Genomic DNA, 23271 nt, shown 5'->3' with positions numbered 1-23271 from the left:
CAAGGCACAGAGCTCACACTCCCGGGTTCAGCCAAGGCACAGAGCTCACACTCCCGGGTTCAGACAAGGTACAATGCTCACACACCCAGGTTCAGACATGGCACAGTGCTCACACTCCCAATGTCCAGACAAGGCACAGAGCTCACACTCCCGGGTCCAGACAAGTCACAATGGTCACACTCCCGGGTCCAGACAAGTCACAGTGCTCACACTCCCGGATTCAGAAAAGGCACAATGCTCACACTCCCGGGTCCAGACAAGTCACAGAGCTCACACTCCCGGATTCAGAAAAGGCACAATGCTCACACTCCCGGGTTCAGACAAGGCACAGTGCTCACACACCCGTGTTCAGTCAAGGCACAGTGCTCACACTTACATGTTCAGACAAGTCACAGTGCTCACACTCCTGGGTTCAGGCAAGGCACAGTGCTCACACTCCTGGGTTCAGACAAGGCACAGTGCTCACACTTACATGTTCAGACAAGTCACAGTGCTCACACTCCTGGGTTCAGACAAGGCACAGTGCTCACACTCCTGGGTTCAGGCAAGGCACAGAGCTCACACTCCTGGGTTCAGACAAGGCACAGTGCTCACCCTCCCGTGTTCAGACAAGGCACAGAACTCACACTCCCGGGTTCAGATAAGGCACAGTGCTCACACTCCCTGGTTCAGACAAGGTACAATGCTCACACACCCGGGTTCAGACATGGCACAGTGCTCACACTCCCAATGTCCAGACAAGGCACAGAGCTCACACTCCCGGGTCCAGACAAGTCACAATGGTCACACTCCCGGGTCCAGACAAGGCACAGTGCTCACACTCCCATGTTCAGACAAGTCACAGAGCTCACACTCCCGGATTCAGAAAAGGCACAATGCTCACACTCCCGGGTTCAGACAAGGCACAGTGCTCACACTCCCATGTTCAGACAAGGCACAGTACTCGCACTCCCATGTTCAGACAAGTCACAGTGCTCACACTCCTGGGTTCCGACAAGGCACAGTGCTCGCACAGGGCACAGTGCTCACACTCCCATGTTCAGACAAGGCACAGTGCTCACACTCCCGGGTTCAGACAAGGCACAGAGCTCACACTCCCGGGTTCAGACAAGGCACAGTGCTCACACTCCCGGGTTCAGACAAGGCACAGAGCTCACACTCCTGGGTTCAGCCAAGGCACAGAGCTCACACTCCCTGGTTCAGACAAGGTACAATGCTCACACACCCGGGTTCAGACATGGCACAGTGCTCACACTCCCAATGTCCAGACAAGGCACAGAGCTCACACTCCCGGGTCCAGACAAGTCACAATGGTCACACTCCCGGGTCCAGACAAGGCACAGTGCTCACACTCCCATGTTCAGACAAGTCACAGAGCTCACACTCCCGGATTCAGAAAAGGCACAATGCTCACACTCCCGGGTTCAGACAAGGCACAGTGCTCACACTCCCATGTTCAGACAAGTCACAGTGCTCACACTCCCGGATTCAGAAAAGGCACAATGCTCACACTCCCGGGTTCAGACAAGGCACAGTGCTCACACTCCCGGGTTCAGACAAGTCACAGAGCTCACACTCCCGGATTCAGAAAAGGCACAGTGCTCACACTCCCGGGTTCAGACAAGGCACAGTGCTCACACTCCCGGTTCAGACAAGTCACAGTGCTCACATTCCCGGGTTCAGACAAGGCACAGAGCTCACACTCCCGGGTTCAGGCAAGGCACAGTGCTCACACTCCCGGGTTCTGACAAGGCACAATGCTCACACTCCCATGTTTAGACAAGTCACAGTGCTCACACACCCGTGTTCAGTCAAGGCACAGTGCTCACACTCCTGGGTTCAGGCAAGGCACAGTGCTCACACTCCTGGGTTCAGACAAGGCACAGTGCTCACACTTACATGTTCAGACAAGTCACAGTGCTCACACTCCTGGGTTCAGACAAGTCACAGTGCTCACACTCCTGGGTTCAGACAAGGCACAGTGCTCACACTCCTGGGTTCAGGCAAGGCACAGAGCTCACACTCCTGGGTTCAGACAAGGCACAGTGCTCACCCTCCCGTGTTCAGACAAGGCACAGAACTCACACTCCTGGGTTCAGACAAGTCACAATGCTCACACTCCCGGGCTCAGACAAGGCACAGTGCTCACACTGCTGTGTTCAGACAAGGCACAGTGCTCACACTCCCGGGCTCAGACAAGGCACAGTGCTCACACTCCCGGGCTCAGACAAGGCACAGTGCTCACACTGCTGTGTTCAGACAAGGCACAGTGCCCACACCCCCAGGTTCAGACAAGGTACAGCGCTCACACTCCCGTGTTCAGACAAGGTACAGTGCTCACACTCCCGGGTCCAGACAAGGCACAGTGCTCACACTCCCATGTTCAGACAAGGCACAATGCTCACACTCCCGGGTTCAGACAAGGCACAGTGCTCACACTCCCGGGTCCAGACAAGGCACAGCGCTCACACTCCCGGAATCAGAGAAGGTACAGTGCTCACACTCCCGGGTTCAGACAAGGACAGTGCTCACACTCCCAGGTTCAGACAAGGCACAGTGCTCACACTCCCGGGTCCAGACAAGGCACTGTGCTCACACTCCCGGTTCCAGACAAGGCACAGAGCTCACACTCCCGGGTTCAGCCAAGGCACAGAGCTCACACTCCCGGGTTCAGACAAGGTACAATGCTCACACACCCAGGTTCAGACATGGCACAGTGCTCACACTCCCAATGTCCAGACAAGGCACAGAGCTCACACTCCCGGGTCCAGACAAGTCACAATGGTCACACTCCCGGGTCCAGACAAGTCACAGTGCTCACACTCCCGGATTCAGAAAAGGCACAATGCTCACACTCCCGGGTCCAGACAAGTCACAGAGCTCACACTCCCGGATTCAGAAAAGGCACAATGCTCACACTCCCGGGTTCAGACAAGGCACAGTGCTCACACTCCCGGTTCAGACAAGTCACAGTGCTCACACTCCCGGGTTCTGACAAGGCACAATGCTCACACTCCCATGTTTAGACAAGTCACAGTGCTCACACACCCGTGTTCAGTCAAGGCACAGTGCTCACACTTACATGTTCAGACAAGTCACAGTGCTCACACTCCTGGGTTCAGGCAAGGCACAGTGCTCACACTCCTGGGTTCAGACAAGGCACAGTGCTCACACTTACATGTTCAGACAAGTCACAGTGCTCACACTCCTGGGTTCAGACAAGGCACAGTGCTCACACTCCTGGGTTTAGGCAAGGCACAGAGCTCACACTCCTGGGTTCAGACAAGGCACAGTGGTCACCCTCCCGTGTTCAGACAAGGCACAGAACTCACACTCCCGGGTTCAGATAAGGCACAGTGCTCACACTCCCGGGTTCAGACAAGGCACAGTGCTCACACTCCCGGGTTCAGACAAGGCACAGTACTCGCACTCCCATGTTCAGACAAGTCACAGTGCTCACACTCCTGGGTTCCGACAAGGCACAGTGCTCGCACAGGGCACAGTGCTCACACTCCCATGTTCAGACAAGGCACAGTGCTCACACTCCCGGGTTCAGACAAGGCACAGAGCTCACACTCCCGGGTTCAGACAAGGCACAGTGCTCACACTCCCGGGTTCAGACAAGGCACAGAGCTCACACTCCTGGGTTCAGCCAAGGCACAGAGCTCACACTCCCGGGTTCAGACAAGGTACAATGCTCACACACCCGGGTTCAGACATGGCACAGTGCTCACACTCCCAATGTCCAGACAAGGCACAGAGCTCACACTCCCGGGTCCAGACAAGTCACAATGGTCACACTCCCGGGTCCAGACAAGGCACAGTGCTCACACTCCCATGTTCAGACAAGTCACAGAGCTCACACTCCCGGATTCAGAAAAGGCACAATGCTCACACTCCCGGGTTCAGACAAGGCACAGTGCTCACACTCCCATGTTCAGACAAGTCACAGTGCTCACACTCCCGGATTCAGAAAAGGCACAATGCTCACACTCCCAGGTTCAGACAAGGCACAGTGCTCACACTCCCATGTTCAGACAAGTCACAGAGCTCACACTCCCGGATTCAGAAAAGGCACAATGCTCACACTCCCGGGTCCAGACAAGTCACAGAGCTCACACTCCCGGATTCAGAAAAGGCACAATGCTCACACTCCCGGGTTCAGACAAGGCACAGTGCTCACACTCCCGGTTCAGACAAGTCACAGTGCTCACATTCCCGGGTTCAGACAAGGCACAGAGCTCACACTCCCGGGTTCAGGCAAGGCACAGTGCTCACACTCCCGGGTTCTGACAAGGCACAATGCTCACACTCCCATGTTTAGACAAGTCACAGTGCTCACACACCCGTGTTCAGTCAAGGCACAGTGCTCACACTCCTGGGTTCAGGCAAGGCACAGTGCTCACACTCCTGGGTTCAGACAAGGCACAGTGCTCACACTTACATGTTCAGACAAGTCACAGTGCTCACACTCCTGGGTTCAGACAAGGCACAGTGCTCACACTCCTGGGTTCAGGGAAGGCACAGAGCTCACACTCCTGGGTTCAGACAAGGCACAGTGCTCACCCTCCCGTGTTCAGACAAGGCACAGAACTCACACTCCCGGGTTCAGATAAGGCACAGTGCTCACACTCCCGGGTTCAGACAAGGCACAGTACTCGCACTCCCATGTTCAGACAAGTCACAATGCTCACACTCCCGGGCTCAGACAAGGCACAGTGCTCACACTGCTGTGTTCAGACAAGGCACAGTGCTCACACTCCCGGGCTCAGACAAGGCACAGTGCTCACACTGCTGTGTTCAGACAAGGCACAGTGCCCACACCCCCAGGTTCAGACAAGGTACAGTGCTCACACTCCCGTGTTCAGACAAGGTACAGTGCTCACACTCCCGGGTCCAGACAAGGCACAGTGCTCACACTCCCATGTTCAGACAAGGCACAATGCTCACACTCCCGGGTTCAGACAAGGCACAGTGCTCACACTCCCGGGTCCAGACAAGGCACAGCGCTCACACTCCCGGATTCAGAGAAGGTACAGTGCTCACACTCCCGGGTTCAGACAAGGACAGTGCTCACACTCCCAGGTTCAGACAAGGCACAGTGCTCACACTCCCGGGTCCAGACAAGGCACTGTGCTCACACTCCCGGTTCCAGACAAGTCACAGTGCTCACACTCCCGGGTTCAGACAAGGCACAGAGCTCACACTCCCGGGTTCAGACAAGGCACAGTGCTCACACTCCCGGGTTCAGCCAAGGCACAGAGCTCACACTCCTGGGTTCAGACAAGGCACAATGCTCACACACCCGGGTTCAGACATGGCACAGTGCTCAGTTCTGTGTTCAGACAAGGTACAGAGCTCACTCTCCCGTGTTCAAACAAGTCCCAGTGCTCACACGCCTGTGTTCAGACAATGCACAGAGCTCACACCCCCGGGTTCAGACAAGGCACAGTGCTCACACTCCCGGGTTCAGACAAGGACAGTGCTCTCACTCCCAGGTTCAGACAAGGCACAGTGCTCACACTCCCGGGTCCAGACAAGGCACTGTGCTCACACTCCCGGTTCCAGACAAGTCACAGTGCTCACACTCCCGGGTTCAGAGAAGGCACAGAGCTCACACTCCCGGGTTCAGACAAGGCACAGTGCTCACACTCCCGGGTTCAGCCAAGGCACAGAGCTCACACTCCTGGGTTCAGACAAGGCACAATGCTCACACACCCGGGTTCAGACATGGCACAGTGCTCAGTTCTGTGTTCAGACAAGGTACAGAGCTCACTCTCCCGTGTTCAAACAAGTCCCAGTGCTCACACGCCTGTGTTCAGACAAGGCACAGAGCTCACACTCCCGGGTTCAGACAAGGCACAGTGCTCACACTCCCGGGTTCAGACAAGGCACAGAGCTCACACTCCCGGGTTCAGCCAAGGCACAGAGCTCACACTCCTGGGTTCAGACAAGGCACAATGCTCACACACCCGGGTTCAGACATGGCACAGTGCTCAGTTCTGTGTTCAGACAAGGTACAGAGCTCACTCTCCCGTGTTCAAACAAGTCCCAGTGCTCACACGCCTGTGTTCAGACAATGCACAGAGCTCACACCCCCGGGTTCAGGATAGGCACTAAAGCTCACACTATGAAGGCAGCCAGAGAACATGACAGTGCATGAATAGGAAATATTCATTATATCAGATTACTTTACAAACATTGAATGAAGCAATATTAACAATTAAATACCTCCAGACTGGAAAACACCCTGTAACTCATGTGGTTCAACGAATTCACAAGGAAGTTCAGTAAATATTTCTTGTGCTCCCTAGAAAGGTAACAGCAGTTATCACAAAGTGTGTCTTCCAGACCATTTTCCAGCTGATTATGTGCAGCAGGTTCTGAGACTAAATGTTAAAATGGGTAGCCACCAAATTAACATCAAAACTCAAGGGAAAGAAACACAAGAGGCTTCGTAAAACTGCACCCCACGTTTTGAGAAGTGCCATTGAAGCAGTATAAACTCAGGTTTGCATTTCCAGTAAAACACAACGCAAAGTTAAGATGAACACAGCTAACAAGTACCTTTGGCTCCTTCACTGAAGTGCACAGCACCTTTAAGATAAGAATCTTGGAATGAATACAGCACAGACAGGGAGGCCAATTGGCCCATCAAGCCTGTACATTGCTCTGTGGAAGAGCATTTTAGCTCGCCCAGACGTGGCTCTTCCCCTCTTGCTGCCCCCATCACTTTTTTCAGGCACAGACAAGAAAAAGTTTTGGATTCTTTACAGCAGCTCTGAGGAGGCACAAGGCCATCATATTGGACCATGGCTGCACATAGCAACAGATTCTGCTGCTGAAGGTGGCAGCATTTGTAAGTTTCATCTATCCACTGTTTGAGTCTGACGTAAGAAGTCAGAAGGGGTTGAGGGGGCACAGGCCCTTTAATTCTTTTATCCTTGACTGACCTTCTGTGCATGACATAACCACTATCCCCATGACGTCCCAGCCTAGCGGTCTGATTGGACGCAGGGCTCCCTCAAACCCCTCCCCCCTCCAATTGGCTGCCGGTTCACTGGGCAGCAGCTAATAGGCCATCTGACCCTTGATTGGCCCAGACAGGACATTGGTCCGAGAGCAAGTGGGACCACACACTTTCTGTTCCGCCTCCCACACCCCACTGAAAACTTCATAGCCTATCTCCCCGCCACCCCCATCTCCTCGCCATCCCCACCATACTGAAAATACTGCATTTGGGAAGTGTCCATCCTTTCCCCTCATGATAATTCCCAATAGAGGTGATAGTTACTGATCACAGAATGTAATAGGGAGAATTTCAGTGTTCGTTCATGGTATGCTCCTTCAGTCTGTATACAGGTCTCAAAAGCGGCACGGTGGCACAGTGGCTAGCACCGCTGCCTCACAGCTCCAGGGCCTCGGGTTCAATTCCGGCCTAGGGTGACTGTCATGTGGAGTTTGCACTTTCTCCCTGTGTCCGGTTTCCTCCCACAGCCCAAAGATGTGCAGCTAAGGTGGATTGGCCATGCTAAATTGCCCCTTAGTGTCAAAAAAGGTTAGGTGTTGCTTCCTCAAAGTTTGGCACTTTTAAAGTGAGGAAGCTTTTAAAGTCAGAAACAAAATCTGTTGGCAACTTCAAGCATTTGTGCAACATCAAATTGCAAAACAAAGGTGACCAAGGTCCATCTCATTCATCTTTTTCCACCCAGGTGGTCATATAATACAATAATGGAGTTGTTGCCCAATTACAGCAATTGTTTTCCATCAATTAGTCCACAACTGACCCAGTTGTGAGGAAAGCCCAATGATAAAGAAGGTTGAGAACCACAGATCAACAGTCAATTGTTCCTCCCAAGAATGCCACATTTTGTAGGTGATTTGTCAAATTATTGGTAAGTTTGTTTTTGAAAATAACATTTTGGGATACATTATATGAATAATTTGGGAAATGGTCATTCCTAAAATGTTATTTTCAGAAAGCATTCTGTCTGATTTCTGAGTGAATCAATATTACCTTCTTCCACCATCTCCCTCAGGAGCCTATTGTATGAACTGACTATTCACTAACTGAAATACTGTTACCACAGATTTGCTTTGAATTTAGCCCGCCTTCAAGCACAGAGCATATCCTTTACTGCTACTGTTCTGGACTGGGTGAAGCAGCTTGATCCTCAAAAAAACAGATAACAAGATTTTTCCCAGTTCGATTTTGAGGGACACCCAACATCACTATTTAGCTTTTCATTGATATGCATTTCTTTTCCCTTTCTGAATTTGCTAACTCCCGCCAAAAACACCCAATACTTGAAAGAATATTAGAAAGGCATTAAAAGTAATCAACTGGCACTATCATTGAAATTTTGAAGAGGAAGATGAAAGAAGGTGACTGAGCATTCGCACAATGGCATTGCCCCCAAGCCATAGCTCGCAATAGAAACCAGGCAAATTTGACAAACATTCCCCTGGAACTCAATAAAATGTATGTGACTTACCTTGGAGACGTTGCCGGTGCCTGTGAACACAAACGTGACCGGTCCAATGGACTTCGGCATTAAACCTAAGGAGATCTCGTAACCGCAGTCCCGCACAGCCTGCACCGCCTGGGCACTGTTTCTGTAATTGTGGGCCATGCCAATGTGCTGAAAACAGAGAGCATCGGCTGAGTACATCAATGCCAACTCAAACAGCAGTTCACCAGTTGGCTCCAACTGAAGCAGGCTGCTCAGTGGCGAGAGTCGTTGGAGGATCTTCCCAAAATACCCATTAGAGGGGCACCTCCCTGGTGCCTCCTCCCAGCAGCCCCTTACCTCCCTCCCCACTTTGCAAAACAGGGGTTCCACCTCACCTCCACTTAAGGTACTGTGAGAGAACAGGAGCTCTGACAAAATTCCAGCCACGCACACAAACTTGCTCAGTGACCTTAAAAGATATTTTGCCTCATGTTGGATCCATTTTAGTAGGTGGGGTGGAAGCAAGGTTTAGCCTTTGGGTGAAGGGTTTGAAAACGTCTGTGCCAGATCCGAACATAAAAGATCCAAATAGCGAGCTCAAAAATAAAGTTTATAGTATGACTGAAAATAGATCTAGTGCTAATCAAGGGCATTAAAAAAAATAGTTCTGTCTTGGTGAATGGCTCAGTTGCTTAAGTTAGCTCACTCTTATAGAGCACGGAAGTCCCAGACTCCATGAGTGACCACATCTCAGCTAGGATGAATCACCATTAGCTTCTGTTTCCCAGAGTTAGGGAGGTTTTGATAACAACTTGACATTCCCTGCTGAAACATAAATGCTTGAATATCAGGTGAAGGTGGGACTTGGGCTCAGATATAATGCTTAACTGTGAACATAACAAATGACCCAGCCTATATTGCTCTCTGAGGAAGAAATTTCCAAAGACTCATTATCCTCTCGAGAGAAGAAATTTCTTAAACAGGAGACCCTGCATCTTAAAACTGTGCTCCAAAATTCCAGATTCCCCCATGGAAGCAAGCATCCTCTCAGAATCTATCCAGCCACGATCCTTCAGAACTTTATACGTTTCATTCAATCAGATCGCATTTCCTAAACTCTAACGAGTACAGGCCCAACATGCTCAACCTTTCCTCATAAAACAACCCCTTCACCCAGGAATCGGCCTCGTGAACTTTCTCTGAGCAGTTTGCAACATAAGTATATCCTTAAGTAAGGAGACCAAGCTTGTAAACAGTATACTGAAAGCAGTCTAACCAATGCGCTGTACTGTTGTGGCAAGGGTTCCCTACTTATATACTCCATCCCCCTTGCCATAAAGACCATCATTACATCTGCATGCTAACTTTGTGTTATTCATATACAAGGACACACAAATCTCTCTCCACTGCAGCATTCCGCAGTCCCTCTCCATTTAACAGCAATCTTTTTTCTATTCTTCCTCACAAACTAGACAACCTCATTATATTCCTTCTGGCAATTTTTTGTCAACTCACTTAACCTATCTACATCCCTTTGCAAACTCTTTGTATCTTCCTCACAACGGCCTTTCCTTCCTATCTTTATATTGTCAGCAAATTTGGGCACAACACAATCAGTCTCCTCATTCAAGTCATCAATACATATTGTAAATAGTTGAGGCCCCAACACTGATCCTTACAGAACTGCATTAGTTATAATCTGACAAGCTACAAATGACCTATTGTTTCCTATTTGTTTCCTGCTAGTTAGCCAATCATCGAACAATGCTAATGTATCACCCCCAACACCATGAGCTCTTTTCTTCTACAGTAATGTTTTATGTGGCATCACATTGAATGTCTTTTGGAAATCCAAATACACTACATCTGCTGCTTCTCCTTTATCCACTGTGCTGCTTACATCCTCAACAAATCCAGGAACACACTAATACACAAAGGCTTGAAAAACAGAAGACTCTTACCATGAAAGGAGTGTGGTGGCCAAGTGCAAGGAAGCGCAGTCCCAAGCCATGCAAGATGTTGATCATTCCTGTTAAAAACAGCATTCAGAAACAATTAGGAAGTACTATCCAGGTCATGGTGGCCTGCTCCAAGTGGAAAATGTTACAACTGCAAAACAAGTACCTGCTACCCCAGCCCACTGGCCAAATGCCACAACTCTTGTCCCTTTGCTGTCGACCATTTTTTCATAATCAATGAGGCGAATTTCCTGCAAATTAAAGTGCAACGAAAAGCAATATAAATTCATGGTTCTTTGTGAGTATGGCTTCTTATATTATGGCCGCAATTTAATGGTCTCGTTGCGACCAACTTGGTGGTGTGACGAGGCCGCTTAATCTTGCGAGAGGCCTCTCTTAAGATTCACGATGCTCATAATGCCTCATGAGATCTAACAATATCTTGCAAGACGCTTGGGTCTGACCCTCACTTGGAAAGATCCAGATTAACACATTTAAATGAGCCATTAGGTACTCTGGCATTGGGCACCTTGGCATTGCCACCTAGGCACAGCCAGTGTGGCACTGCCCAGGGTGCCTAGTTGGCACTGCCAGGCTGAGAGGGGCACTACCAGGCTGACAGTGCCAATGTGCTTGAGTGCCAGGTATCAGGCCTAGGGCTGCCCTGCCCTTAAGAGGTGGGGGTGAGGGGGGGGTGCCCGAGGACCCCTAAGAGGTACGTTGGGGCAGTGGGGAGGTCCGGAGGCCACGGTGGGGATGCCAAGGAAGTTCGAAAGGTTGGGGCTGTATTTAAAAGTGGCGCCCTGATCCGCAAGTCATCTTCATGCACTGACGAGCGCGTGGCCTCTGCGAGTAACATCCCGCTGAGGCCAAAAAGAAAGGCTGAGTCCAGTTAGACAGTCAGGTCGGTTTTGGTGCTGCAGGTGCCGGGAAACACCCTGCGGTACACGCCCAAAATGGGACTCTTTCTTTTTTTGTTAAATCACGTTCTATATTTCTGTTGATGCAGTGACTAAACAGAGTTAGCCGTATCAGAGTATCAACATACCCTCGAGGGTTCCAATTTTTGCGATGACAGAAGGCTCTCGGGAATGCTTGAGAGTTCTCCCATCTCTGCGTACTGGACCAGAGAGGGGAAATCTGCGGCACGATCCGAGTAAAGCAGAATTTCCAATGTATATGATTATCCAGAATTTATACAGAAAATCAGAAAATCTTCGCTAAATGAGCCAAAGGGAGTTCCCCTCGGCTCCACATTGCAATTCTGCACTATTGCAATGGCTCAAAAACAGGGAAACCATTGACAACATTAAAGTAAAAACAGGAAATACTGGAAGTGCTCAGTGGGTTGATCAACATTTGATAGGGAACCTGACATTGACATGTTTTACATCAGATTCCCAACATTCACATTCCTCTTTCCCCACCCCATGAGAATATTGCATAAAGTTACTCAATACACACATTTCTGCTGCAATATCTAAAATACACATACATAAGTAAAGTATATTTATCTTACTCTGTTAACTGATGTCTTCTGTTTATTACTGTGGTTGGGAGGGTGCCTATTTTTAAAGAATTTTGTTCAACTGTTATGTTCTTCAGTACTTGCCCAGTTCAGAATTGTGTTAAACAAATTCCACTGGCCTCCAATCAGAGTGTCTCATACCGAAGGCACAATGAGCACTATCGTATTGGTGTTTTTAGTTGCAGGAGAAGTCGCTCAGATGTTGAAGTCAAAGAATGATCGGGCGCGATTCTCCGCTCCCGCGCCGGTTTGGAGAATCGCCTGGTGCGCCATTTTTCCCCGGGACGCCGGTCCGACGCCGTCCCGCGATGCAGCCAAGCGGCAGGAACGGCCCCGTCGAGTTCTGCGTGGCGCAGGCTGGAGAATCGCCCGGGACACCCGAAATGGCGATTCTCCGCTACACCCGCTATTCTCCGGCCCGGATGGGCCGAGCGGCCTGCCCAAAACGACGGCTTCCCGCCGGCGCCATCCACATCTTGTCGCTGCTGGCGGGAACAGTGTGGGAACGCTGGGGGGGGGGCATCCTGTGGGGGGGCGAGGAGGGTTCTTTCACCGGGGTTGCACTCAAAAGGTGCCCACCGATCGGCAGCCCGGCCTCTCTGAAGGAAGACCTCCTTTCCTCTGCGCCCCGCAAGGTTCATCCGACATCTTCTTGCGGGGCGGCCTCGGGGAGGACGGCAACCATGCATGCGTGGGTTGGCGCCAGTTAGCCTGTGGATGATGCGGCGCTAATGCCCGGCGCGTGCTGAGGACGCTGCTTTAGCGACACGCCCCCCGGGCTTCTCGCGGCCTCGATCCTAGCCCATTTTCGGGCCCTGAATCGGTCGAGATCGGGGCCGTTTCGCGCCATCGTGAACCTTGACGGCATTCACGACGGCGTGGGCATTTCGTCGCGGGAGCGTAGAATCGCGCCCATTATTTATGGAATTCAGTCAGAGCTTTGGAATGTGTTGTTTCTCACAGGGACAGAATTAACAATCTCACTTTACCAGGTTGCAGAGTCAAAGAAATACTAAACATCATTATTGCCAAAGTGTTTACATTATTAAGCTTCTGTAAAGCAATCTCAACAAAGACAAGGCAGAGAGGTTTTGGTTTTGGGTCAGGATCCTGACATCAGGGTCAAATGGGGGTCAAGATCCTGCACTGTGTGGGGAACAGTCACCCGGTAGGGATTTTCCATGGGTTGGCTATTAGTGGCCAGAGAGCAAACTCACCATCCTGAAGCTCTCAAAGCTGCAGAGCAAAGTAGGAGGCCTTCCAGCTCAGGTGGGACTTGAAGCCTGAAATTTCAGGTTAGACAGTCAGAGATGCCTCCGTTTTGAGGTGCCTCCTCTGCAACTTTTACATTGAAAAACCACAGCAGCCCCATGGAGATGATCCCCTCCAGAGGGTGGCCTGTGGCTGAGGTAATAGGCAGAGAGATGGTTTAGGCTTCAAAGTCTGCCTACCTGGCGCTGCACTGGTACCAAGAAGCCAGCTGCAGGGGGCTCCAGTTCCAAATGCCTTGCAGGGGGGTGGGGGGTGGGGGGGGGGGGGGGGATGAGGGGATTGGTGCACACAATTACCAGGAAATGTCCAGTTCTTCTCTGAAAATGGTCAATTAAAGCCAATGAACCAGTTATTTTGTTGCCCATCAAGTGCAAGTGGGTATTGCCTTTCCATCCCCATGATTTCACACCCATGGGGGAAATGCCCTTGGGGCGCAATGGTGCTGACAAATCAACAAACTGCCTCTGTACCCAACCAAGGGGTATCAATCTGGTTTCTAACACTTTTATAAAAAGAATTTCCATTTATCTGGGAGGCAACATGCTCTGTGTATGTTAAAACACTTGTTTGAACTCACTATTGTCAATTATTATAAAGATACAGAAGATGTTCAAACAAAGAGGCCTTTAGCAGTTATAGGGGGCGTTTCCTTCTGACTTTTGTTTTCCCAGCACATATTTGTAAAGGTCACCACATCAAATTCAGAGAAAAAGGTTTTTAAAAACTGTTAACAAAAAAAATCTCTGCTCCTACTGTACCTTTTCAATGATAGCGTCTAGAAGAGGCATGTTTGCCTCTTGGGCCTTAATGGTATGCGAAAAGAAGGCATACGTCTTCTTGGGTATCAGCTTCTCTGCTGGAGGGCTTTTCACCCCAATAATTAAGGAGGCTTCGGAGATGTCTTCCTGTATTATAGCTCCCGCATGGCGATAATCCTAAAAATAGAGATGTTATAAAGATGAACAAAATGGTTTCTTCCTTTGCAATTTGGCTGGAAAGCACTGAGCCTCAGCAAGCCAATGTACACCTCCTGTTTCTGCATTGTTTTACACTAGTTTTAGAAATGTCACACGTGAAAGTAGGCCTACAAAATTAGCCACGTCCCCAGGGTGAACTAATCACCAATGGGAATCTTCACTAATTCTAGTCACTTGCAAACCTTTGGCAAAACCTTTAAAATTAAAGTGGGTCTTTTGGCTGCATTTTAGAAAAAGGCAAATTTTAAGAACTCTTAAATTTTACTTTTCATTTAATTTATGAAGAAAGGAACCACGGTACATAAACACAACTAGAAGGTTGTTATGTACGTTTGTTCAAAATAAATTTCAGCCATTTAAAATTGGTTTCCTCGTAGCTGATGGGTTGATGGTGATGAACAATACTTTTCATAAGCTCATTTTAACTGTATCAGTTGCACTACACCAAGTCACTATTCTCAAAAATGATTTTGCTTTAAAAAAAAACTCTTTCCTTCAGAAAGTTAAGTAACATTGTGTTTTAAAATGCAGCCCGATTTGTCCTGGTTCAGAGCAGATTGTGATGTGCAAATGAAACTGAGCAGAAACATTTTTCAAAACAGTTTGACCATACATCAGGGGCAAAATACTCCCCCAACGGCGCGATGTCCGTTGACTGGTGCCAAACAGGGCGCCAATCAGACGGGCATCGCGCCGGCCCAAAGGTGCGGAATGCTCCGCATCTTTGGGGGCCTAGCCCCAACATTGAGGGGCTAGGCCGACGCCGGAGGGATTTCCGCCCCGCCAGCTGGCGGAAATGGCGTTGGTTGCCCCGCCAGCTGGCGCAAAAATGCGGCGCATGCGCGGGAGCGTCAGCAGCCGCTGTCAGTTTCCCGCGCATGCGCAGTGGGGCGAGTCTCTTCCGCTTCCGCCATGGTAGAGGCCGTAGCGGAGGCAGAAGGGAAAGAGTGCCCCCACGGCACAGGCCCGCCGGCGGATCGGTGGGCCCCGATCGCGGGCCAGGCCACCGTGGGGGCACCCCCTGGGGTCAGATCGCCCGCGCCCCCCCCAGGACCCCGGAGCCCGCCCACGCCGCCTGGTCCCGCCGGTAAATACCAGGTTTGATTTACGCCGGCGGGACAGGCAATTTCTGGGCGGGACTTCGGCCTATCCGGGCCGGAGAATCCAGCGGGGAGTCCCGCCAAACGGCGCGGCCCGATTCCCACCCCCGCCCAATCTCCGGTACCGGAGACTTCGGCGGGGGCGGGGGCGGGATTCACGGCGGCCTACGGCCATTCTCCGACCCGGCGGGGGGTCGGAGAATGACGCCCCAGAATTGTGGATTGAAATTCTACTCCTACATGTTGATATACAAGTTTCAAACTGCTGTTTTACCAGAGCTGTCAACCCTATTTTAAAAAAGGAGGGCCCTTTTAGAAAGGGGAAGAGAAAAATTAAATAGGATGGCAGAGAAAACAAGCCAAGAGGTGTCGCCATTTTTATTGTGTCGTAATAAGAAAGATCGACTGGGAATCAAAAGGATCTTTGAAAACTTGGATTTTAGCCCCAGGGAGAAAAGTTTTGCTGTGGCAAAAACTTGTTGACTATTTCCATTCATGACTTTGCTCCATGTTACACCTTGTCTGACGATAATTAATTATAATTATTAAGGGATCACAGTGGCACAGTTGTTAGCACTGCTGCCTCACAGTGTCAGGAACCCGGGTTCAATTCTGGCCTCGGGTGACTGTCTGTGTGGAGTTAACACTTTCTCCCAGTGTCTGCGTGGGTTTCCTCCGGGTGCTCTGCTTTTCTCCCACAGTCCAAAGCTGTGCAGGTACAGTCGGGATTCTATGGATTCTAATTACATGAACATCCACGACTAAAAATCATTCCACCAATGTTAACGTTTGGGACAATGGAATTTAAATCAGGAATTAGAATGCCCAGAAGAAAAATATTTCAACCCAGGGAGCAGGCTGTGGAGCTCCGATGAAAGTTTTCTGCCTCCACATAAATTGAATCAACAGACCGGCTGACCAAAAGTGAAAGGAAACTGGAGGCAGAATTTATTGAATTACTGCAAGAATAATGATGAAGTCGGAAAACTGGTTGAGAAGCCTGTTCCGAGTGGAGTTATCATAGAAGTTATCATAGAATTTACAGTGCAGAAGGAGGCCATTCGGCCCAGCGAGTCTGCACCGGCTCTTGGAAAGAGCACCCTTCCCAAGGTCAATGGCTCCACCCTATCCCCACAACCCAGTAACCCCACCCAACACTAAGGGCAATTTTGGACACTAAGGGCAATTTATCGTGGCCAATCCACCTAACCTGCACATCTTTGGACTGTGGGAGGAAACCGGAACACCCGGAGGAAACCCACGCACACACGGGGAGGATGTGCAGACTCCGCACAGACAGTCACCCAAGCCGGAATCGAACCTGGGACCCTGGAGCTGTGAAGCAATTGTGCTATCCACAATGCTACCGTGCTGAATTAGTTCCGCTTAAGAGATGACCATCAAAAATATAAAAACACTTGACTGACAGTTTCTGAGATTCGTTTTCCTTTAAAAATGAATCACAAAACCTTAGAAAGTTCAATTTATAGAAATAAAATTGCTCCATCAGAAATTTTAAACACTGACAGAGTGGTAGTGGAAACAAGTAAAACGGAGCTAGGCCCAGGCAGGGTCACATTCCAGTCAATGAAACATTCAGAATCCTACCTTTTCATGGATGGCTCTTCTGTTGGATGGCTGTACCAGGACCTTGTAGCCTGCGCTGGTCACTTCCTTGATGTGTCTCGGGGCCAATGGTGCTCGCCTCTCCCAGACGTTTATGTCCTCCCTTCGCAATGCTAAGACAGCTTTGTGATGGTGGTATCTAGGGTGACCCCAACGGAGGCAGCAGCCTATTGCTCTGCTTTTATGTGTCAACAACCAAAACATGTTCAAACCTGTTTATAAAAGGGAAGAGAGCAATCCAGATCCATTTTAGGACAGATCCGGTAGACACCAAGAGGAAAAAAAATAAACTTGGCAAAATATTCATCAAGCAAGTCCAAACCACCCTGTTCTCAGTAGCAGTCTGCTTTGTGAGGCAAATCCAGCAATGGTTTTAAAATTCAGATGTTTGAGGACTCTGCAAATACTCCCATCGACCCCTGCAAATGGACACTCTTCCAGTGAGCCTATCCAAATGTTTACACACTCCTGTGGACCTGCCAAATACCGGCTCATTCCCATCGAACTTTGAAAACATCTGTATTGATGTATTTTTTGACTGGTCTCAAATCCACCTTCCTACCTATTCCTCTTATCCCTTTAACCCATTTTTCAGCAGAAATACACCTATCTCCTTCTTGAAACCATTTAGTGACTCAGATTCCACCACACAAGTCCCACAAACTCACCACCCTCTGTGAGAAGTAGTTCCTCCTCATCTCAGTTTTAAATCTACTGGCTCTTAAGCTGTATCCGTGACCTCATTTTCTAGATTGCCCCACAAGGGGGAACATTTGGTACACGTTTACTTTATCAATCCCTCTGAGTATTTTATATACCTCGATCAGATCCCCTCTCGCCCTTCTAAACTCCAGCGAGTATAAGCCCAAACTGTTCAATCGCTCCTCATACTTTAACCCTTTCATCCCCTGAATCAATCTGGTGAAACTCCTCTGAACTGCCTCCAATGCCACCACAATCTTCCTCAAATAAGGAGACCAAAACTGGACACAATACTCCAGATGTGGTCTCGCCAACACAATTGCAACTTCACTTTCTACTTTTATACTCCAGTCCTTTTGCAATAAATGCGAACATTCCATTTGCCTCTTTAATTACATGCTGTACTTGCATACTGACTTTCTGTGATTCATGAACAAACACACCCTAAATCCTCTGCTCAGGCACATTTTGAATCTGCTTTCCATTTTAATAATAATTTGCCTTTCTATTTTTTTGGCCAAAATGAATCCATCTGCCAAATTTTGGTCTATTCTCTTAGCCTATCAATAGCCGTCAGTAAACACTTTTGGCGGGATTCTCCGACCCTCCCCGCCGGGTCGGAGAAACGCCGGGGGGGGCGGCATGAATCCCGCCCCCGCTGGCTGCCGAATTCTCCGAGGTTATGGTGGGGGCGGGAATCGCGCCGCGCCGGTCGGCTGCCGCTGACAGCGGACACCCCCGGTGATTCTCCGGCCCGCGATGGGCCGAGTGGCCTGGCCCGCAATCGGGGCCCACCGATCCGCGGGCAGGCCTGTGCCATGGGTGCACTCTTTCCCTCCGCACGGGCCGCTTTCAACCTCCGCCATGGTCGGTGCGGAGAAGAACCTCTCTGCGCATGTGCTGGGATGACGCCAGCACACGCTGGCGCTCCCGCGCATGAGCCAACTCTCGCCAGCCGGCAGAGGCCCTTCGCCGCCGGTTGGCGTGGCGCCAAGCCCTTCCGCGCCGGCTGGCGCGGCACCAAACACTTCGGCGCCGGCCTAGCCCCTGAAGGTGCGGAGGATTCCGCACCTTTGGGGAGGCCCGACGCCGGAATGGTTCACACCACTCCTCGGCGCCGGAGTGGCCCGACCAGCCGGTTCGCGGAGAATCCCGCCCCTCATCTCCTCTGCACTGCCTGCTTTCCCACCTATTTTAGTATCAAAAGCAAATGTTTCTATATTACACTTTGGCCGGGATTCTCCGACTCACGCCGGGTCAGAGAATCACCAGGGGGCCGCGCAAATCACGCCATGTCGCTCCGACGCCGGGACGCGATTCTCTGCTGGTGCCATTGGGGCCGGCGTGGTCGGCGCGGGGCAGGTCGGGGGCCGCTCTACGCGGCACCCCTGCGATTCTCCAGCCGTTCTAATGCTCTGAGCCGGCGGGATTCGGCGTTGAAGGGTCTGGGGGCGGCCTGTGGGGGGGGGGGGGGGTCCGATCCCGCGGGGGGCCTCCGATGTGGCCTGGCCCGCGATCGGGACCCACTGATCGGCGGGCCAGCCACTCTGTCTCCTGGCCTCCTTTCTTCCGCTCCGGGGCCGGTACTCCTGCGCCATGTTGGGTCGGGGCCGGCGCGGACAAGGCAGACACCGCGCATGTGCGGAAATCACGCCGGTGGGACTGCGCATGCGCGGGTTCGCGCTGGACCCACTGTGCATGCGCACATCCCCCGGCGCCCATTGCACGGCCGGATCAGAAGCTGCAGCGACGTGAACCGCTCCAGCGCCCTGCTGGCCTCCTGTAGGGGCCAGAATTGCTGAACCTGGGGCCGTGGTGATGCTGTCGAGAAACTCGACGGCGTTTCCGGCGGTGTCAACACTTAGCCTCAGGATCAGAGAATCCCGCCCTTTGTTCCTGCTTGCAGATCATTTATATAGATTGTAAACAGTTGAGGTCTGAGGACTGACCCCTGTGGCATCTTGCTAGTTACAGTTTGATAGCTAGAGCAAAACCCATTTATCCCGACACTCTGCTTTCTGTCAGTCAGCAAATCCTCAATCCAATCTAGTACTCTACCTCCAATCCCCTGCAATCTCACCATCTGAATTAGTCTTCTATGCTTTGCGGACCCTTCTCAAAGACAGTGGGGCAGAGATTAAGCAGTAGAGTCAAACGCATGGATCATCTGCTATGCACCACAATCAATATTGAAGACAATATTGAAGGCAGTGGAACAGCATTTTTCCGACGGCTGATGTGAAGCCATCCTTTCTGTGCAATCACCTCAGTTTATTTCCTGTCCCGGTGCCACTTACCCAATGGCACACAATGCCATGACAGCAGAAGTGTCTTAATAATATATACCAGCAACCGTAAAAAATAATGGAGACGCTGCAGAGGTAATGGCCAGCATGGCCTGAATGTGGACAGGAATCTAATAACTACCCAAAGCCTCTAAGGCAGTCTTGTTCAATGTACAGCCCATGAGCTACATCCGGACGGTGAAGCCACTCTTTCTGGCCCCAGGACCAGTTTTCAAATCTCCTGTCAAAAGAGGTGCGTTCCAGTGGAGGATCCAGCGTGGAACTGCTCCTCCAATCACAGGCCGTTTCTCTCCCATGTTTGCTGCTGATAGCCAACCAGCAGCAAATGAGGGACAGAAACAGTCTGATTGAAGGAACAGCGATACTGGCAATGGTGAGTGTGTTGAGGATGGCCAGGCTAAGAGGAGCAAAGATATGCTGGGGCTGGACCCCAGCGAGCGGAGAAACAGCTGGGCGGTTTCCCTTCTTAAATTCACATTCTTTGAACTCCAGTTTATTTTTCTGTCAAACCTTAACCGTCTGAAATGTTCTCATTAATCCCCCGAGAGAGAAAAAATTGCAAATGTGTCCCCACCACCCTCCCCGAGTGAAAAGGTTGGGCAAACTTGCCCTAAGTTTTCCAAGTAAATCCTGCACAATATAAATTGCACTAACATTGTCACAGCTACAATAAGTATCTTATTACCGTACAAATATCATTTGCCACACTCACGCTTTGCCTCTGTAAAATTACACATGCACAGGAGCCTGTAGGTATTTTAAAACAAAAACTTGTGTTTTGGGTTAGATGGGATGAAGACAGAAAACTCATTTAAACAGCTTTTTTTTAACATTTTGCTCTAAAGCGTTAATATTTCTCGGCGATCCGTCAATGGTCAAGTCCCACTTCAAATCTCAGCACAAATCCCAGATCACTGTACCCCAAGCAGTGCCATGATTTCAGCTCCTAGGTTTGCACATTTCCCAGAATGCTTGGCCTTAAAAGGGTGGTGGAAGTAGATTCAGTCACAATACCCCTCAAATAGGGAATGGATATATACTTGGAAAGGGAAGATTGGCAATGCTTTGAGAGAAGGGTAGGAAAATAAGACAAATTGGATAGTTTTTCTAGAGAGCCAGCCCTGGCACATTGGGCCGAATCGCCTCGATGCTGCCTGATTCTATAGGTTCCGTTTGCAACACATTCTCAATTGAGATGGCCAGAGAAATGCTTGATTGTATGCGATTTTGTGTTCTGGATACGTTGCCAGCAGAATTAGGTTGTGGAAGCAAAGTTCATTTTGCACTAATCACAGAATCCCTGGCAGCTGGTTTGTGATGCTGAGCGAGGCCAGCAGAGCGGATTCAATTCCTGTACCAGCTGAGGTTATTCATGAAGGCCCCGACTTCACAACATTGCCCCTTCCCCGAGGTGTGCTGACCCTCAAGTTCACTCACCACCAGTCAGCTCTCCCCCTCAAAGGTGAAACAGCCTATGGTCATCTGGTACTATGGTGATTTTACTTTACAGTGCAGAAGGAGGCTATTCGGCCCACTGCGCCTGCACTAACCCTATGAAAGTGCACTCTACCTCGACCCACTCCCCTTAACCCCATCTAACCTGCACAATCCTGGCCACTAAGAGGCAATTTAGCATGGCCAATCCACCTAATCTTGCACATCCTTGGACTGTGGAAGAAAACCGGAGCACCCAGAGGAAACCATCACAGGCACGGAGAGAAAGTGCAAACTCTACACAGACAGTCACCCGAGACTGGAATTGAACCCGGGGCCCTGGAGCTGTGAGGCAGCAGTGCTAACCACCGTGCCGCCCTCAAATCTCAGTCGGTACGGGAATTGAACCTCCACCATTGGCCTTGTTTCTGCATCAGGAACCAGGGGCGAAATTCTCCCCCAACGGCGCGATGTCCGCCGACTGGCGCCAAAAACGGCGCCAATCAGACGGGCATCGCGCCGGCCCAAAGGTGCGGAATGCTCCGCATCTTTGGGGGCCGAGCCCCAACATTGAGGGGCTAGGCCGGCGCCGGAGGGATTTCCGCCCCGCCAGCTGGCGGAAATGGCGTTTGTTGCCCCGCCAGCTGGCGGAAATGGCGTTTGGTGCCCCGCCAGCTGGCGCGGAAATGCGGCGCATGCGCGGGAGCGTCAGCGGCCGCCGACAGTTTCCCGCGCATGCGCAGTGGGGAGAGTCTCTTCCGCCTCCGCCATGGTGGAGGCCGTGGCGGAGGCGGAAGGGAAAGAATGCCCCCACGGTACATGCCCGCCCGCGGATCGGTGGACCCCGATCGCGGGCCAGGCCACCGTGGGGGCACCCCCCGGGGTCAGATCGCCCCGCGCCCCCCCCCCAAGACCCCGGAGCCCGCCCACGCCGCCTGGTCCCGCCGGCAAATACCAGCTTTGATTTACGCCGGTGGGACAGGCAATTTCTGGGCGGGACTTCGGCCCATCCGGGCCGGAGAATTGAGCGGGGGGGGGTCCCGCCAACCTGCGCGGCCCGATTCCCGCCCCCGCCCAATCTCCGGTACCGGAGACTTCGGCGGGGTCGGGATTCACGGCGGCCAACGGCCATTCTCCGACCCGGCGGGGGGTCGGAGAATGACGCCCCAGCTGTCCAGCCAACTCAGCTAAACCAACCCCCAGTCATTGAATCAATTATCTGGAGATTGTCTCATTGCTGTTTGCGTGATCTCTCTCTGTGTATATCATCTGCAACACATCCTACATTGCATCAGAACCAAAGGTCAGCAAGCTGAATCGTTAACTCGGTCTCTCACTTCAGCTGCTTTGCTGAGTATTTCCAGAGTTTCCTGTTGCTACTTTATTTTGGCAGTTTTGGAGGGACGGTGCTAATGTCAACCTTGGTCCAGCTCGGAGTCAGAAGGTGGTGGGTTAGACACCCATGTCCAGAGTATTGTCAGCACATTCCAGGCTGACACTTCATTGCACCATTGAGGGAATACTGCACTGTTTCAGGTGCTGCCTTTCAGATGAGGCACTAAATTAATGTTCGGTCTGGGGATGATGTGGCTGGAGTTCAGGATCCAAGCAACAGCGGGACTGGGGTGCGGGAAATCATGTATGTTAGGCACAGGGAGTGTGCAGTTCTGGCGGCCCACGGAGAGAGCTCACGGCAGGCGCGGGGAGATTGCGATCGCCTCCTGCCCAGTGAGGGTAAGGATTTTGCCTGGGGAGGAGGCGGGGGTGCCATGGTGAGTATGTGGGAGTGTGAGTCAGACTCATTGTGTGTTTTTCTTCATTTGATCATGGGATGTGGCGTCGCCGGCTGTGCCTGCATTTATTGCCCATCCGTAATTGCCCTTGAGGGGGCAGTTAAGACTCAAACACATTGCTG

General features: G+C 51.1%; 1 protein-coding gene across 1 annotated transcript in view; it reads right to left on the bottom strand.

Moving 5' to 3' along the window:
• Positions 1-23271, bottom strand: part of aass (aminoadipate-semialdehyde synthase) — a 151419-nt gene that overhangs the window by 107167 nt on the left and 20981 nt on the right. Inside the window, exons 2-7 of the mRNA XM_072484492.1 lie at positions 16897-17126; positions 13970-14146; positions 10578-10662; positions 10415-10482; positions 8496-8642; positions 6232-6310 (exon numbers count right to left, since the gene is read on the bottom strand). Coding sequence (XP_072340593.1) covers positions 6232-6310; positions 8496-8642; positions 10415-10482; positions 10578-10662; positions 13970-14146; positions 16897-17118 — 778 coding nt within the window. The 5' untranslated portion in view covers positions 17119-17126. The remainder of the gene's footprint in view (positions 1-6231; positions 6311-8495; positions 8643-10414; positions 10483-10577; positions 10663-13969; positions 14147-16896; positions 17127-23271) is intronic.

The sequence above is a fragment of the Scyliorhinus torazame genome, chromosome 19 (assembly GCF_047496885.1).
Source record: "Scyliorhinus torazame isolate Kashiwa2021f chromosome 19, sScyTor2.1, whole genome shotgun sequence".
Taxonomy (NCBI): Eukaryota; Metazoa; Chordata; class Chondrichthyes; order Carcharhiniformes; family Scyliorhinidae; genus Scyliorhinus; species Scyliorhinus torazame.
This window is presented reverse-complemented; position numbering and strand designations above follow the sequence as displayed.